The 17,502-nt window shown below is 37.4% G+C and overlaps 2 protein-coding genes across 8 annotated transcripts in view; one reads left to right on the top strand and one right to left on the bottom strand.

The window, feature by feature from the left end:
- Positions 1-17,502, bottom strand: part of LOC139969995 (uncharacterized) — a 958,452-nt gene that overhangs the window by 702,135 nt on the left and 238,815 nt on the right. The gene's annotated exons all lie outside the window — the stretch shown is intronic.
- Positions 1,483-15,543, top strand: LOC139969983 (uncharacterized). 2 transcript variants are annotated; one of them, XM_071975480.1, is made up of 8 exons: positions 1,483-1,618; positions 10,581-10,688; positions 10,970-11,096; positions 11,577-11,659; positions 12,654-12,977; positions 13,371-14,009; positions 14,723-15,073; positions 15,213-15,543. In XM_071975480.1, the coding sequence occupies exons 2-8, from the start codon at positions 10,670-10,672 to the stop codon at positions 15,320-15,322; spliced, it is 1,653 nt and encodes a 550-aa protein (XP_071831581.1). In that variant the 5' UTR covers positions 1,483-1,618; positions 10,581-10,669; the 3' UTR covers positions 15,323-15,543. The 2 variants fall into 2 exon arrangements, with proteins under 2 accessions (XP_071831581.1, XP_071831582.1); XM_071975481.1 differs by having other exon boundaries at positions 1,484-1,618; positions 11,604-11,659.

Below are 17,502 nucleotides of genomic sequence, written 5' to 3'. Positions count from 1 at the left end.
AAATGTGCCTTTCTGTTGTGATCGATTTAATTAATAATAATAATAATAATAAGCAAATATTTATATAGCGCTTTATGCAAAGGCCTCAAAGGCCTCAAAGGCCTCAAAGCCTCAAAGGCCTCAAATTAAAAGAAAAGCTGCTTTTAATAAGTAACTTAAATATGTGTAAAACGCTTACTGAACTGGTGCTATGTAGAAATCGCTGGCAACATTGTACATAATGGTTTTGTAGTTACGTAACATGCTGATCATGTAAAACTTTACAATACAGTAGTTGAGTAAATTTTATTTATATTTTTGACAAAAAAAAATGTATCCCTGATTAATTTGGGAAAAGTTTCTAATCGTCATAATCATTTTTCCTTCCCGGCCACTAGGATCTTTAATTTGACCCCCCCCCCCCCCCAAAAAAAAGGTAAAAAATTAATCTTTACCATATTATCCATTAATGAAGAACTTGTGATATGATGAACTTGGACAGATGTGCAGATACTGAAATTACGTCAACGGTTATCCTTCAAATAATAGGTCCTTGAAAGGAAAGAAAAAATACACGATTGGCCATGTATGAAAGTTGGAACGTGCCTCCAATTATGTGACTGGAATTCCCCAATATATGTTAGTATTAGTATTTTGGCATTATTTTTCAAACCATTTAGGAAAGGAAAAAAGACCATATTGTCATCGTCTGGCACACTGTTTGCAAATACAAAGATTCAGTTAAAATGTTTAGCAATATCGTGGAATGCATCTATAGTATTGCAAAACAAATGTGTACCAATTTTATATTCGTATCGTATATACGCATTCCTGTTTCATATTTATTAATATACTCCTATCTTTTCTATTCCTCATTTTGTATTGCTTTTCTATATGTTTGCTGCCATTTCTGTGAATTGGATTTGCACGAAAAGATACGAGTGGCCTTTTCAGCTCTACTCCATTTGTTTTGTTTTGATATGTTTTCCATCCTTCCAACACATTGTTAAACTTACAGCGGGTAAAATAGAAAATGAAGCTGAATTCAATAAGTTTAGATATTGTTTGGATTTTTCCAGCAAAGGAAATGTTCGTGCTAGGAGTAATTTTAATAAATATCTATAAGCAATGTTTGGATTAATAGTTATTGCATCCTTCCGCCAGTTCAACCGCAAGCGCATGGTAGACATTATTGACCTCACAGTATGATAATATCATGTATGTTATGTACCTATATATATATATATATATATATATATATATATATATATATATATATATATATATATATATATATATATATATATATGTATATGTATATATGTATATATATATATATATATATATGTATATGTATATATATATATGTATATATATATATATATATATATATATATATATATATATATATATATATATATATAGATATATATATATATATATATCGCGTGTTGTAAGACAATATTTTTGTGCGGGTTTGCACTCTACACTAAACTATATATGTGCTGCATTATGACATACACTCTCAAAAACAACTTCAACGATGAAGCTATGCGCAGAAATCCACAGTGGTTATTATACACCACGGAGCCGTCTTTTACTTTTTTATATGAGAAGATTGGATCAGGCGAATTGAAGTGTACGTACAAAATGACTAAAGTTACTTATTACTTCATGTATAGGCCCAGTTATGTATAAATATCAACTCAATCGAAATAGCGCAACGTTGTGTATACTATATGATTTACATGCATGTAGGTCATAGAATTAAGCTAGTTATAGTACTTATTTACCTCTCTGTCGTTACAGACCAGTCTTGCAGGCTACAACTCGTTTGGTTTTATTGCAGAGTAATAAAATAGCGATAGATCTGTTAACATTAGCGCTTGTCCCTCACTACTCAGACACATTGATTTTTTTTCACACTACATCACTGCCGTAACTTGTATGCCTATATCAATTATTAGGAATGTTTGAGGGAAAGAACAGCTATTTGCGATCCAACATTTGATTGGGTGTAATTTTGTTTATAGATATTTATTTAAAGTTACCTTTTGTTGGTGTTTGGAACTATATGTCACTCTAAGTTTGACCTCTTTCAATGAGAACGGCAGGAAGGGGACTATTTTGTAATTTTACTGCTGAGAGGGAGCAAATAATGAAGATACGACATCGTATTTATAGTGGTTATGGACACTTCAATGCTGTCTTGAAAATCAATAAATTATTCACATACTTAAGTAGAACATAATCTGAGGAAGTAAAGCCCATTATAATATGAAGGTAGAATACTATTAAATTCCACTTAGTACTGGTTCTTGTCAAAATCACTATGCATTTGCGTGCCTGAAATCCCTAGTGCATAAGCTGTGTACAGTCTCGTTGAGCATATGGCGCATGCATATAAAATACGTGCGTGATCTAACACTGTAGCTACCTACCCGTACTTAAACGTCCGTCAGTTTCACCCGAGTTCCGTAATTGCGCACTAGAGAAATCGTTGCTGAATAAGGAAGTGTATCCGCTTAGATAGTGTCATAGAACAGACACGCGTCCCCACCATTATCCAAGACTGATCTGCGCCCATGCTCAAAACTGTCGATGTGTGTAGTGTTCGGTTTCGGAAATATCTGGTATATTTTTTATTTCCTTCAACGAAATTTTTTAGTAGCCGTCTGAATTTTCGAAAATTCCCTAACCAACATTCTTCATCATACTTCATCATACTCGTGCAATTTTGACTAGGGTTTGAAGGAGGTTTTTCTATATCGGTTGTCCACAGATGATATTTTGTGCAACATTATGGGTATGTTTTGAAGTGCATTTATTCACGAGAATTGTGAATTTTCAAATTCTGAACAGTGGGGCTGACGGATATTGTGGGCCGCGATGAAGAATCACCTACAAAAGCGATCCACAGGATATGTGATGAAGTCGAACATGATGTGTGACTGGTGACAATCTTCAAAAAGGTTATAGATGAGAAAAAAAGTATTTGGAAAAAACTTGGTTCTCAGGCAAAAGTGTACATATGGTTGGTCAGTTTCAAGCCCGAGAAGTGCCATTTCCGGTGATCTGGGGGTACCAAAACCAGAAATTTTCTTGTACGCTGCGCGCCAACCAATGGTGGCGCTCCGCTTAGATAGTAATACGCGCCCCCCTGGTTAGAAAATCCTGCATACGCCCCTGGTTAAATGCAGCTTTTCAAGGCCTGGGCAGTGTCATTTACTGCAATCTGGGAGGCAATATTTGCCAAAAAATTCTTGTGCACTTCGCGCCAACTTATGGTGGCGCTCCACTTAGATAGTGAGTCAGCAGTTATGACTTTTTATTTCATCAATGGCCTGCAACCCCCCCACTTCTGACAAGAAATCTCCGCCACTTGTAAATATGCACAACAACTTAAGACGTTTCACGTTTGGTGGAGAACAATGTTGAGCGAGAGTAATATGACAAATGAAGATGCAGATACTGCTTCCCTGAGCTTGATATTTATGACAGTCATTTTTCCTCGAATAATATACTTATATCAAATAAAAAACATGAGGGGTATATTGCTGTTTTGACAAATTCTTGCCTTGGTGTTCGCTCTGCCTCATTGCACCATTTACGTAAGACTATTCCTCTATTCCGGTCAAACACAACTGCCGTGAATTGTTTGCGTCATCTATGGCTTAAAACCACAACCTGATAGCATTTTGATAAGTGGAGATACACATTTTCAATAATTGGTGATGTTTTATACTGACATGCTGATATGTGTCAACTTTAGTGTCAACGTTAGCAAAATTAGTGATGTTATTATGGCAACATTTACTAACTTCCTCCCTTCCTCCCCTCCTCCCTTCCTCCCTTCCAGGCTCCCCTCCTCCCCTCCTCCCCTCCTTCCTTGCCTCCCTTCCTCTCCTCCTCCCCTCCTGGCCTCTCCTTCCCTTCCTCCCTTCTTCCCTTCCTCCCTTCCTCCCTTCCTCCCTTCCTCCCTTCCTCCCTTCCTCCCTTCCTCCCTTCCTCCCTTCCTCCCTTCCTCCCTTCCTCCCCTCCTCCCTTCCTCCCTTACTCCCTTCCTCCCCTCCTTCCCTCCTCCCTTCCCTCCTCCCACTGTTACTTCTTCCAACGTCGAGCGCCTTCGTCTACATGGCGTTGTGTCCAAAGTTTTCCCAAGTCCTAGTCATGAACCGCCACACGCTGCACGAACGTCACCGACCAGCACCCGAGAAAGTATGTTCCGTCGCCTCAACCAGGGAGTTGTTATGGACAACTCCCTGCCTCAACAAAACGATGCGTCGTAACACTAGCTAATTCGTGACCAGTCGTAGTCGTAAGCACAAGGGCGGCGGAACCGGGGGGGCACAGGGGGCACGTGCCCCCCACTTTTTCTCAGGTTAAAAATGTGCCCTTTTTCTACATAAAAATTGTACTCTTGATCACCTTATTAGGTCAGCGATATTCCAGTAAGAGATCTAATCCTAATTTAGAAGTATCAATGAATTGCTGTGGGTCAAACTCAAAGCTATTTCGAATGGAAAAAAATGTTAAGCACTTAACAAAAAATAAACTCTAATTCGGCAGATTCCTACTTTAGCAATTAGCATTTTGTATAAGTACCTGAATAGTTACGCCAATAAAATCAATCGCCATCAACTTGTAAACATAGATTGATGAAAGAAGGTGATACCCGTTGCTGTTGCTACACTGCAGAGCTTGGATCGATTTAAATGTATAGGACTAGGAGCTTTATACAGTAGCCTATACTACATGCATCGGCTTAGTTCATCTTCAGCTGCGTTTATACAATCGTACAATTTTCACAGGATTTACATTCAGTGGCGTTTCTATGGTAAGATTCTGACTTCTATTGTATTTAGATACATCGGTGTAGGAGGGGGGGGGGTGCATGTCGGTCCGAATTCCGGGGACTGGAAACTTGGACCAGGTATTAGTAATGGTCGATGGAACAAATAGACCTTTTTAAAAGGAATGGTGGTTGTGGTAGATAACTGAATAATAAACTAGCCTATAGCTATTTTGCCGCATCCTGGGAGATGAGCGAGGTTATCTAGGCACGGAGGCTCATTGGGCATAGCTAAGGTGGGAAATTGACAATTCTATTTTGGGTAATTTTATTTTTGGGAAAATAAAGCCGGATACGAAAAATAATAAATACGTAGCACAGCAATCTATCCTGTTGCTTGTGTGAATGCGGTGGTCTATCACGTCTCCCTGATTAATTGTATGATCATATTATAGTTCCATTGTGTACCACCTCCCCCCCCCCCCACATGCCTCTAGCTTGACCTGTGGGCCTATCATGTTGTTTTGGGGAAATATATGAATATTTATATGTAATATATATTAAGGCCTCTGGAACGATCTTCTCCCTTGGATGTCGTTGCAAATGGTATAAATCCTCGCCTTTGACCTATATACAGCAGGGACAAAGTCTTTCCAGACGTCTTATAATATATATATATATATATATATATATTTATATATATATATATACATATGCCCTTTTTGTTAATTATGAATATCAGTCGTTTTGACCAATGCTCCGTATGAATAAAGAACCTTATGAACAATGAACCTCATGAAAATCGGGATGTCCCTACAATAATATCCTCAATGAACGTTAGAAAGTCATATATGTAACTATCAGTTGCTTTGATAATTATATTATTTGCAGTCACCCGTAGAGACCGTTATGTCACTATGCCGCGGGCACAGAGGCAAAAACGAATGAGAGAGAAACTGCTAAAAGTAACAGCAACCAAAATTCCAAAGCTCACACAATTTTTCAATAAAGTAACTAAAGAACAGGAACCAGAACCAGAGTGTGAAAGACCCCAGTATAGTAACATTGAAGTGAATGAGCAGGATGAAAATACAAGCTCTCTCCAAGGAAGTTTAATGGTTCAAGAGATTACTGATACAGAAACAGCAGGGAAATCAGCAGAATCAGAGGAACTGAATCAAGAGGAACATTGGACGCAGGATAAAGATCTTGATCCACACCAACAAAATCCGATTCAAGAGACTGGTCCCACGAAAGTAGAACGTGTAGCAGAACTGAAGGAACCAAAAGGCTTACCATGTCAGTCACCTTGCTGCACAGGAGAACGACCATTCCACCCAACAGTTGATAACATTAAGCAAACATCAGTTAAACAGAAAACCGGTAAAGGTAGTGCTTCAAAGACTCGACTGTGTCCCCAATCCATTTTCAGGCAATACACTTGGCTCAGTTATTGCATGACAAAAGGAACAATCTCTTGCCATATTTGTAAGCGTGCATTAGGCTACAATCTCATAACCGCTAGTCACGGGGGAGAAGAGGCTTTCTTTTCCGGAGCATTTTGTAACTGGAAGAAGTGTTATGAAAAACTCTCCAAGCATGCGTGTTCACATTTCCATGCAGAGGCGGTTGAGAAAATAGCTTGTTTTGAAGATAAACAGCAAAATATTGCGATCAAATTAGATAGCAAACAAATCCAAATGCAAGAAATGCACAGACAGCTGTTATTGAAACAGATTGAAAGTATCCACTACCTAACGCGTCAAGGATTAAGCATTCGAGGAAAAAGTGATGATGAAAGTAACTTGATACAACTCTTAAGATGTAGAGCAAATGATGTACCTGGATTAGCACAATGGGTTGAAGATAGGCGCTATCTTAGTCATGAGATCATTAACGAACTAATAGAAATGATGGGCAATTCTGTGCTTCGTTCGATCATTTCAGAAATTCACACAACTTCGAAGGGCCTCTACGGGATAATTGCAGATGAGTCGAGAGACATCAGTAACAAGGAACAGATGACTTGCGTATTGCGATGGATTTCTCTAGAGGAAGATATAGCTGTACATGAAGACTTCGTAGGAATGTATGAGTTGACCAGCACAGACGCCATAACAATCACTGCATCCTTAAAGGATATTCTTTTGCGGTGTAATCTGCCATTAGACAACTGTCGGTGGCAATCCTACGATGGTGCCGCAAACATGTCTGGCAGTCTCAGCGGGGTAGCGACTAGAATTACGGCAGAAAACCCATCAGCTCTGTACTTGCATTGTTGCAATCATAGTTTAGATTTGGCCCTCCAAGGCTGTGTTAAGTCTAGTACTATGATTCGAGACTCGCTGAGTTTTGCGCAGGATGTGTCAGCATTCATTCACGCTTCACCTAAGCGAATGGCAAATTACCAGAATATCGCATCGGAATATACGGCAGACCAAGTTGAGAACTTACATATGCTGTGCCCAACAAGATGGACAGTTCGAACAAAGTCAATCTCTGCAATCCTGCACAATTACGAGGGTCTGTATGCCACTCTGGTTAGCACAGGTGATAATTCCTCTGGTGACAGTGCCAGTACTGCCTTTGGTTTGGCAAGCAAAATGGAGAAGTTCTCGACATTCATCGGTCTACACTCTGCATTGAATATTTTTAGCGTTTCCGAACAAGTTGCATCTACTATGCAAAAACCATCTATAACTGCACAAACAGTTGTTGAATGCGTTAATGCTTTGGAAAAAAATCTCCAACGGCAACGAAATTCTTTTCAAGTATACTACCAGCAGACCGTCTCAGCAGCAGAGCAGATTGAATTTGTAAATCCACCAGAGCTGCCTAGGCACAGAAAAGTTCCTCGTCGGTTACAGCTTGGAAATGCGGAACAACACATGTTCGCTTCCCCAGAGGATCTATATCGAGTGGAGCATTGCGGGGCAATTGACGTCTGTATCTCCGAGTTGAGGCGACGCTTTCAACAAACATCATATACAGTCCTAGTTGATATCGAGACGGCACTTATCAATTCCTCAAATGGCCACGATCTTGGGTTCAGCGCACAGACGAAGAGTCTATATAAGAGTGACGTTGACTTCCACTGTCTGCAAGCGGAACTGGCATTGTTAAATGGAATCATCAAACAGAGACTTCCTCTGGTAAAGACAGTTACATCAATGGATACCGTAGTATCTCTCCTGTCTGACCACAATGACATTCGCCTGGCATTTCCCAATGTGCTCCGCCTAATGCATATATACCTACTGGCACCAATGAGCGCAGCCTCCGGAGAGAGATCCTTCTCCGTGCAACGCCGGATAAAGACATACTTGCGGAGCACAATTGGTGAACGACGGTATAACAATATGCTAATGCTTCATATCCATAAAGCAAGAACGGACGGATTAGTCATACGGGACATCGCCAAGGAGTTTACAAGACGAAACCCACGTCGGATGAATTATTTCGGGAAGTTTTGAATGTTTTCTACCACAAGGCTCTCTACCATTCTGGTGTGTGCCATTATGCATATTCAATTTGCCAAAGTAATCCTTATGCATTTCCAAAAATGCATTGCTATATTACATTGTGACTTTGTAATAAGCAGAAGCCATTTAAAGCCTACCATGAATAATGAGTATATCCCATAATCTAAACCCCATCCCTTTGTATTTTGACATATTTAATTTGCTTTCATGCATGTATCGATCGCGTGTGCAGGGACTTGGACTTTATAATGATTTCACCTCATTTTGTCTCGAAAGAAAACTTGTTCCTTGTTTCCCAATTTGCACATTGGATATTACAGTGCTAGTATGTATTTTTTTTCCTTGGAAGGGGGGGGGGGGCGTTGATGGAGTGTTGTGTATATGCAAATAAGATAATACAATAAGAGTTATAAAGGGTACCAAATATCAGGCTGCATCAGTCCAATCGAATTTCTGAAAAGTGCCCTTCGACGTCGGTGCCCCCCCCCCCAGATTAAAAGTGCTTCCGCCGCCCTTGCGTAAGCAGCCGAACACTGCCAGTGTATTCAGTTTCACTCATTTTTCGGCGGCTCTGGTATAGAAGGGATACGTCCAGTAGGGGACGTATGAGCAGTCATTTATGCTGGTTTTGAGGATAGCTTGTGAATATTTTACGCTAGCGTTGCAAGTTCTAGATGCCAGTCTTAATGTATATACCGATGGTTAAAATGTCATGATCCTCGTCGACAAGTGGTAACATTATGTACGGGGGTACAAATTAGAAACTGCTACTTGATCCGACGTTAAAAACTTAGCTAGGCAAATACATCAAAGTGCGGTGACATTATGCGATTTTCGTCTAAGTAGAAACGTTATAGTAGGTTCAATTTAGCGAGAATCTCATTTGAACAGTACCCATATTCATAGTGCGTGTCATAACCAACAAGCGTTATTTAAAACAGGCGAATTCGAAAAGGCGTCACAAAGGCTTTCACGTCATCAGTGTATAAATTTAGTAACTGTTGTTTCCCTGCTATTGTATATAGTATGGCCTCTGCCTCGGTTGGATAATTATGAATAGATTTGTTATGTTCCTACGTTTACTGAAGAAATGACTCATATTTGAAAAAAAGTTTTTTCAAATAAAAGTAAAAAGTTTATAAATGGGACCCAAATACTTAAATCAGAACGTATGGTACATCAGTTGTACGACAGGTTTAGACACGGCGATCACGGTAATACATGCAGTATTGGATGTGTTTCTCCAAATAGCTTTGTACATCGGATTGATGTCTGCACAATTTGGATATATTTACTGTTTTTTTAATATAATTTTGATACTGTCACAGTTACCTTAGATTTAGTAAGGCTTCATCAATTGTTATGATATTGTATTTCCATGAACACTCCCAAAAACAAACAGTTGGACACAACCTCCCACTTCCAGGACCATTCGATACCAGAACCAATAATCTAGGATTGAATATAACAATAAAGGATTTCCATATTATTGAAACTAAAGGTCGTTGAGTCAATGTTATTTACACCAGAACAAAGAACATCCAATTAAACCTCATTAGGTATGTAAATAAGGAGTAATTAAAGGAGGTGGGTACAGTGCAGAACCTGGTGGCAAAGAAGGAATCCACCACCCCCCCCCCTTCTCCTACACACACATAGACAAGCTAGACTATATATATATATATATATATATATATTTATATATATATATAATTGTACTGAGTTGGAAAATGCAGAACAGTGAAAAAAATTCCATCCTCCACCCGGATTCAAACCCGGGCCTGCCGCTTTATATGCGGACACTCTACTCAAATTAGCTTTGTAATATATGTATGTAATTCAATGTAATTCAATTAAGTCTTCCATTAAGTCTTCCATTTATATATATATATTTATATATATATATATATATATATATATATATATATATATATATATATATATATATATATATATATATATATATATATATATATATATATATATATAAATAACTGAAATTGTACTGAGTTGGAAAATCCAGAACAGTGAAAAAAATGCCATCTTCCACCGGGATTCAAACCCGGGCCTGCCGCTTTATATGCGGACACCCTACTCAAATAGGCTATGTAATTTTTGATAAATGTAATATATGAAATGTACGCTCTCATTGACAGTTAACACAGCCATTTATACGACGCGTAACTTCGCCCAAAAGGAAGAAACCGGTCGTGAAGTGGAATTTTAGTTACGTTGATTTTCATGAATTTAATATAATAATAATAACGACAATAATAATAATAAATGTGTAAACGCTAATAAATGTGTGTAAACGCTCTCGTTGACAGTTAAACACACCGCTTAATATGCACTGTGGTCCACTAGTACAGTTCTATTCCTACCTTCACCTGATGAGTCCCAATAGGACGAAACGGTCATGAGGTCGAATTTTTCTGGTGAGTGCATGGTCTTTAATAATTTATACATGTGTATAACCTGCGAGATCAGTGCCTTATGGTGTATTGAAGACTTAATTAAAGACAGTTTTACCAATTTTGTCAACACCGTTCTTGATATATGTTCAGTCGTGGAACTCTGAAGTGCTTTTTAACTGTCATGGTGGGCCTATATATTTTAACTCCATGTGGATGAAAACCTGGCAGGACAGTGAAGTCATTGCTTTAAGTTGTTTACAACCAATGAGGCTATGTTATGTTATATGTTATTTTTTCTGCAGAAAAAGCTGAACCACAGAGATATGTGACAAACTTCTCAAAGTGCTCAACGGTATCAAGCCTTACTCCTACAACTGAGACTAACATCAGCAAATCAATATTAGAAATTGCAACTATAGTCAAGATAACGTAAGTTCTGTTTTAAGGCATATTTCCAATCAATGCCAACAATTGATCAGAAATAGTTCCAAACCATCACTTGTGGCATGGAAAGATAAATTTGATATTCCAAAGACCATTTACATTGCTCACGATGAGGCTCATCCTTGTGTCACATTTTTGTATTAAAAAATCCATAGTCTGATGCTGGATGATAACTGTTATATCAAAGTTCCAATGTCCTTTCTTTTCTAGTTATAGGAGTGTTAGCTCAGTGGTTAACGCCGGTGCCTTCCAATCATGAGGTCCCGAGTTCGAGTCACTCCAAGATTAATGTATGTCGTCCAGTGACGGAGTTGTTGACAATTAAAAATTCATAATCATGGACGTTAAATATGAATCTAAGAGACTGACTTCGGTCAGCTTGAGGTTTTGATATGCCAATGATGGCTTCTTCGCGAGTTCCTGCTTGCAGGAGAATCTAAATACATACAATACATGCATACATAGTTCCATTTTCTATAATCATCACTTCAGGTTACCTCCAGTCGTCGCTTTTTACCTGAACGTATTAATAATCATCGGTCTGTTTGGTAAGATGTTTTTTAAATGTTTGTATCATCTCTTATATCGTTTCAATGGCAGCACCAAGTTAATGTTAGGTAAAAGAAAATGTACTTTAACTGGTTTAGATTGGGGGCTGAAGCTTTATGAAAGGGCCAGAGGAAAGTGCAGGGTTTTATAGGAGATAGTGCTGCCCTAGGATAATGGGAGCTGACTCCCATGTAGGTGGGAGTAAAGAGGTTCTCTCTCATGGAAACTAAATGGTTTAAACGGTGCGTTCTGAGGCTTGTTTAGATTGTAATTTGTGTAAGCAGTTCTAAGGCCAAATTGTGCTAGCAAAAGTCAATATATTCAAACTGATTTAAGTATGGGTATGAACCTTTATGGAAGAACTAGTGTCCAATAAAGAACTTAAACTGGGGTCATAGAAGCCGGTTTATGTTATTGGGTATGGGGTGCTCACAAGATAAAGTTAGACGTCAAAATGTTGCAATCCAATGCATATTTAGACTACAAAGAAGGTCTAATAATTATAGCTCTAAACACAAAGTTGTGCCAATAAATACTTTGTTTGAGCTCGACAAAAAAGTGGCGGGTTGGGGGCCGTGGGAGGGGGTTGGGCCGTGGGAGGCGGACGGTCCACAACTGTTATGGTAATTTAATTCTAGGCTGAAGGTCATTAATACTTTTTATATATGTTTAAATTATATTGCATTTATAGTATCAACACGTCGATTATACATACCCATATAGCATGTTAACTGGTCAAACTAAGTATCTGCGTAAACGTTTGTCCATTGCACTGCACGATTGAAATAAATATTAAGTAATCGGATATATAGAGGTTTTTAGATTGTCAATGCCACCAAAATTGGAAAAAGGTACTTAATTCAAAATAACCTGTGCTAATTTACTTGAAAGTGCGAACTTCAAGATCAAAAGTTCAAAGATCAAAAGTGTAGATATAATAGGAAGCTGCTTGGAAGTTTATTAACATAAATCGTGTTTTACTTTTACCCACAGGCTGTGTTTGTGCGATTTGCCAGTCTCCTCAATATGTTGAAATAGGAGGAAGTGCAGTATTAAAATGTGACTTTGATGTGAACACCTACAACGTTTACTGGTACAAGAATGTGTCTGATAGCATTCCTTTAATCAGATTTGAACAAGGGATCGTCCCACCAATTTCGGGCTATGGCTTTGTTGATGCAAGCTACACTATCGACAACAATGGTTCTCTGATTATTTTTGATGTTTCAAAGAATGAGGAGGGTACTTACAAAGTGCTGTCTTTCAACAAGAATTCCAGCATATCAGAAATACACCTGGTCGTTGTATATGCACACGGTAAGATGATGTATTTGTCAGAGGGGTTGGCCTATGACCAAAGTTAGCACCTCAGTATTTCATAATTCTCCACATTATTTCAATAATCACGAACACGTCACCTTGTGATTCTTCCGTCAGTATGCATGTGCGAAGTCCCTTTTTGAAGTTTTCAATGACGTGGAAGGTGCAAATTTTTCTTCCAAATTCTTTTTTCAATCGCCAGACTACACGATGTTGTGTAATGATTCTTCTATATAGGAAAAATGACAAAAGTAACAATTAGTTTTGCACAAAAGAAAAGGAACATGAACACAAATTATGAGTACATAAAAGCTAATATTAACGTCGTAAAACGAATCCCTTACTTATGATATACTTTGTTAATAACCCATTTTCACTCTTTAAATACAGCTAATTGTGAAGGAGAGTTTCCATTGATAAACTATTGTAAGGGCCAAACCACCTGTTTGGTAGATTTTGATAGTTTTCAACGTTTGGGTTGTTCCATTGGATGTACAGAACCAGCTGTTGAACTGAGATGGTACATTAAACACGTAGGCTACAACGAGACAATATCAGTCAATGACACAGAGGAATCTGATGGAACATTAACCATCTTCATGTCAAGTATTGAATATAATAAATATATTGAAGAACCTCTAACTCAGCTTGTCTGCGAAGCAAGAGGAGCCGCCATAGGTACACGTGTCTTACAATCTAGCATATTCATTGATAACTCTGATGGCTGGGAGTCTAATGGCGGCAACACTAAATACTACCAAATAAACAGTCGAGCTATACTATTGTGTGGGGAGAATACGGAACCTTCTACCTTTATCTGGGAAAAAATAACTGGGAACAAGACAGAGGTTGTTATGTTTTATGACGGTAACAGACAACATTTACCTATTGGAAACTCACAGTGGTATGCTACTGAAAGAAGTACTCTAGTTGTGAAACAAGTAGATATAACATCTGAAGGAATATACAGATGTAAATTCTATGATGGAGAGAACTATGGTGCTTATGAAATAACATTGATCGTATTAGGTAAGCGGAATTTAATTACTTGGGCATATGTAGCATTTGATGAATATTATTGCGTTGATGAGTTGAAGAGGTATAGAGAAATGAAATCATCATGAAGTTATAATATTCTGGCAAGAGTTTTAATTTCAAGGATCGAATAAGGAATTATACCCATGATTAATTGCTACATATGTCAACATGTCAGTAGAACGCTACCATCAATTAACTAATCATTTGTATAGTTCCTGTTATTATTCAATCGAATTAGGTCTTGCTTTCTTCTATCAATAAAGCCTAAAGCTTTTGACCGATCGTTCAATCAATCCAGAATACAGGCTAAGGAAAATGGTACGGAGGTCTGAGCTTATGTCATACTTCTTCGTTTGTGTTTATCTTCTATTATTAGTGAGAGGTTTGTTCACAAGCAGGGTTGTCCAATTGAGTTGTAAAACTGATTAAAAGTGCCGTATTTCGAAAAAGCAGTTGAATCTAGGCAGAAGGAGGTGTATTAAAAATACTTATTTAAAAACATTTATATTATGGAGACCACTTTGAGGAAAATATGTCTATTGTATTTACTCCCCTCTGATATGATGTCTATTGAGTGCCAAAGAATTTAGCTTTCACAAACGCTATATCTTTGTCTTTAGAAAAATATCGATTGAAGAATCCTGAAATAAAGAGAACTTCCATACATTTAATACATATATGGAAATTTGTTCGTTTTCTTTCAGTTTCTCCATCGCCACCTTTCCTACTGGTCGATGGCTGTCCACAAAATACACAACCTTGTATTGTTAACATTAACAAGAATACTGCATACTTCAACTTAACATGTAAGGTCTACGAGGTCTATCCGCAGCTTACGTTACACATTGAAAACAATTTCCCACAAGGATTGGAACTACGAAGCCATACAAACTCTACCGATGGAAGAAACAATAGATACTCGGTCCGTACGTCTGCTGTGTTTCAATTATCTGAGTCTTTCAGCTATAGCAAGGACATGTTCATAACATGTCGTGCTTTGGGTGTAGGGGCTTCCGCAATGAATTATCCGGAAAAGAAGATCAGAATATCCTACGGTAAGAGGCTGAAAATAAATTTAACCCTGTTTCTATGAGTCGAATTTATTGATACTTCAGGCAAATGTACTACACACTATTTTACATGCAAGTATATCAATGGTTGTTCGTAACAAGGTTATTTTAATTTCTTTTGCAGAAAGGTTCTCCGTGGACACAGGCACAGATTCAGCCGATTCCATCTATACAGGGAGTTTCATATTTTTTCCAATAACAGTAGTTTTGGTGTTCTTTGGTTTGTATTCTTAGCTTCTTTCTTTTGAGGAACTGAATGGAACCTATATTGTAGTTATGAATGGAACATATATTATAGTTCTGACCCGCCTACTGTTATGCAGTGTATCACAGTTTGGAGCTCACCTAAACGGAGTACAATACACGTTTTGAAAACAGCCTGTGGATGAATATAGTCATATCGGTCTCGCCCTACAGAAACTTATTTATTAAAGCAAATACAAAAAAAAAATAAAGGGCATAACGCAACGCAACTTATATCTGGAGCTGTTCGTGAATCTCAACCTTAAAGACAATGCTGGATCTACTCAGCCACTGAAAAGTATTAATCTCTACAGGACCACCAAAGATTAAAGAACTTAGCCCTAACTTAGCCATCAAGTAATAATTAAACATACCGGTACTGCGCGATGCCACTTTAAGTAAATACATATATATTATATGATTTACTTGGGCCCAAGATTTGAATGAACACGTATTATATATCAGTTTGCACTGTACATATTTTCATTTATTCTGCCCCCCCCCCAAAAGGACGAAACCGGTCGTGAAGTGGAATTTTTCGGGTGTGTTATTCTTTATTGATTGATTTATATATATATATATATATATATATATATATATATATATATATATATGTATATAATTATATATATATATATATAAATATATATCTACCTATATCTACCTATATATATATATATATATATATATATATATATATATATCTATATCTATCTTTATATATATATATATATATATATATATATATATCTATCTATATATATATATATATATATATATATATATATATATTCTCCCCTTTGCTAGACCAATTTCCTTCTTGTATACAAGACACTACACATTTGATCGCTTGTCAACATTTTCTTCGTGAGTATGCCATGAACCCCACATTAGCTGATGATCTTGGTCCTATTTTACGATTGATATTAAGTAACAAGTATATTTATGGGAAATATTATCTCCAAATCACCATCTTACCCCAATAATTTACATGCACGATTTGGGACAGAAGATGCTATCCACCTCCCCACAACATTAGTATAGCTACATTGACCATATTGTTTTAGTCTGGCCACATGGTGAAGATTCCTTTAAGTCTTTAAGTCCTTCCATGAGAGCATTACATTTTCTGTCGAAGTTTCTAAACACCAAATGTCATTTCTAGATGTTCTGGTCAAGTTGGATAGTAATTCCTTCACCACTCCGGTCTATTATAAGCTCTGATATTCATATGTATTTTGTCTGGCCATATAGTCTCAATAATTCTATTGCTTTGTTTTCAAATATCTTCATGATTTACTTCCACCTCCGTTTAAGTCTTTTTTTAATTTAAATAATCAACTCCATAGTTATAACACTAGACACTCAACTGCCATTCATTTGGATTACCCACGATTAGTTTTAAATACTAAGTCTGTAAGATTTACTGGTGCCACATTTTGGAATACTCTCGAACCCAAACTTAAAAAATCACCAACCTTATCAATATTCATAAAGCATCTGAAGCTATATTTGTTAAACAATGATTTGTAATATATGCGTTAAAGTTATCACATTTAATAATGCTACTTGTGCTTCCCGTTTGGGAAGTGGGGGAGGGGGGAGGGGGAATTAGCGTATTGTATTTATTTTTTTCATGGTGAATCTGCACAGATTTTCCATGCTTTTTTTCTTTCTTTGACATTGGTATTATACATTATTGTGAATGTAATTGTAAAAAAGAAAAAAAGTGAAATAAACGAAACGAAACGAAGCTTACAGCCACTGACTTATACTCAAACATATGCTCCGACCAATGTAATTATGGGCACCAGGTATCCATTTTAACTGGTAATTTCTCGAACGTCGGATACCTCCTTCATTTTAATTAGACATGGTATTTCTAAGCCGACAAATTGAACCGTGAGGACTTATTAAAAAACTACAAAAAAACTATCAAAACAGACTACAAAACTACATGAGATCCTTCAAGAGCTCTATCAAACGGAATTTTGCCTTATTCCAAGACGATCAGTTCTGCAGGAGAAACGTTTAAGGTACCCTCATGCTATAGCTTTCCGTCAACCCCACCCTTAGATTTCTACCCACTTCCTCCACACTCCTTGACCCAGTTTCCACCTCAGCAGGTAATTTCCGTTGAGGAAACTTCGGTGCCAAATATTCCCCCATAT

The sequence above is a fragment of the Apostichopus japonicus genome, chromosome 7 (assembly GCF_037975245.1).
Source record: "Apostichopus japonicus isolate 1M-3 chromosome 7, ASM3797524v1, whole genome shotgun sequence".
Lineage (NCBI taxonomy): Eukaryota > Metazoa > Echinodermata > Holothuroidea > Aspidochirotida > Stichopodidae > Apostichopus > Apostichopus japonicus.
This window is presented reverse-complemented; position numbering and strand designations above follow the sequence as displayed.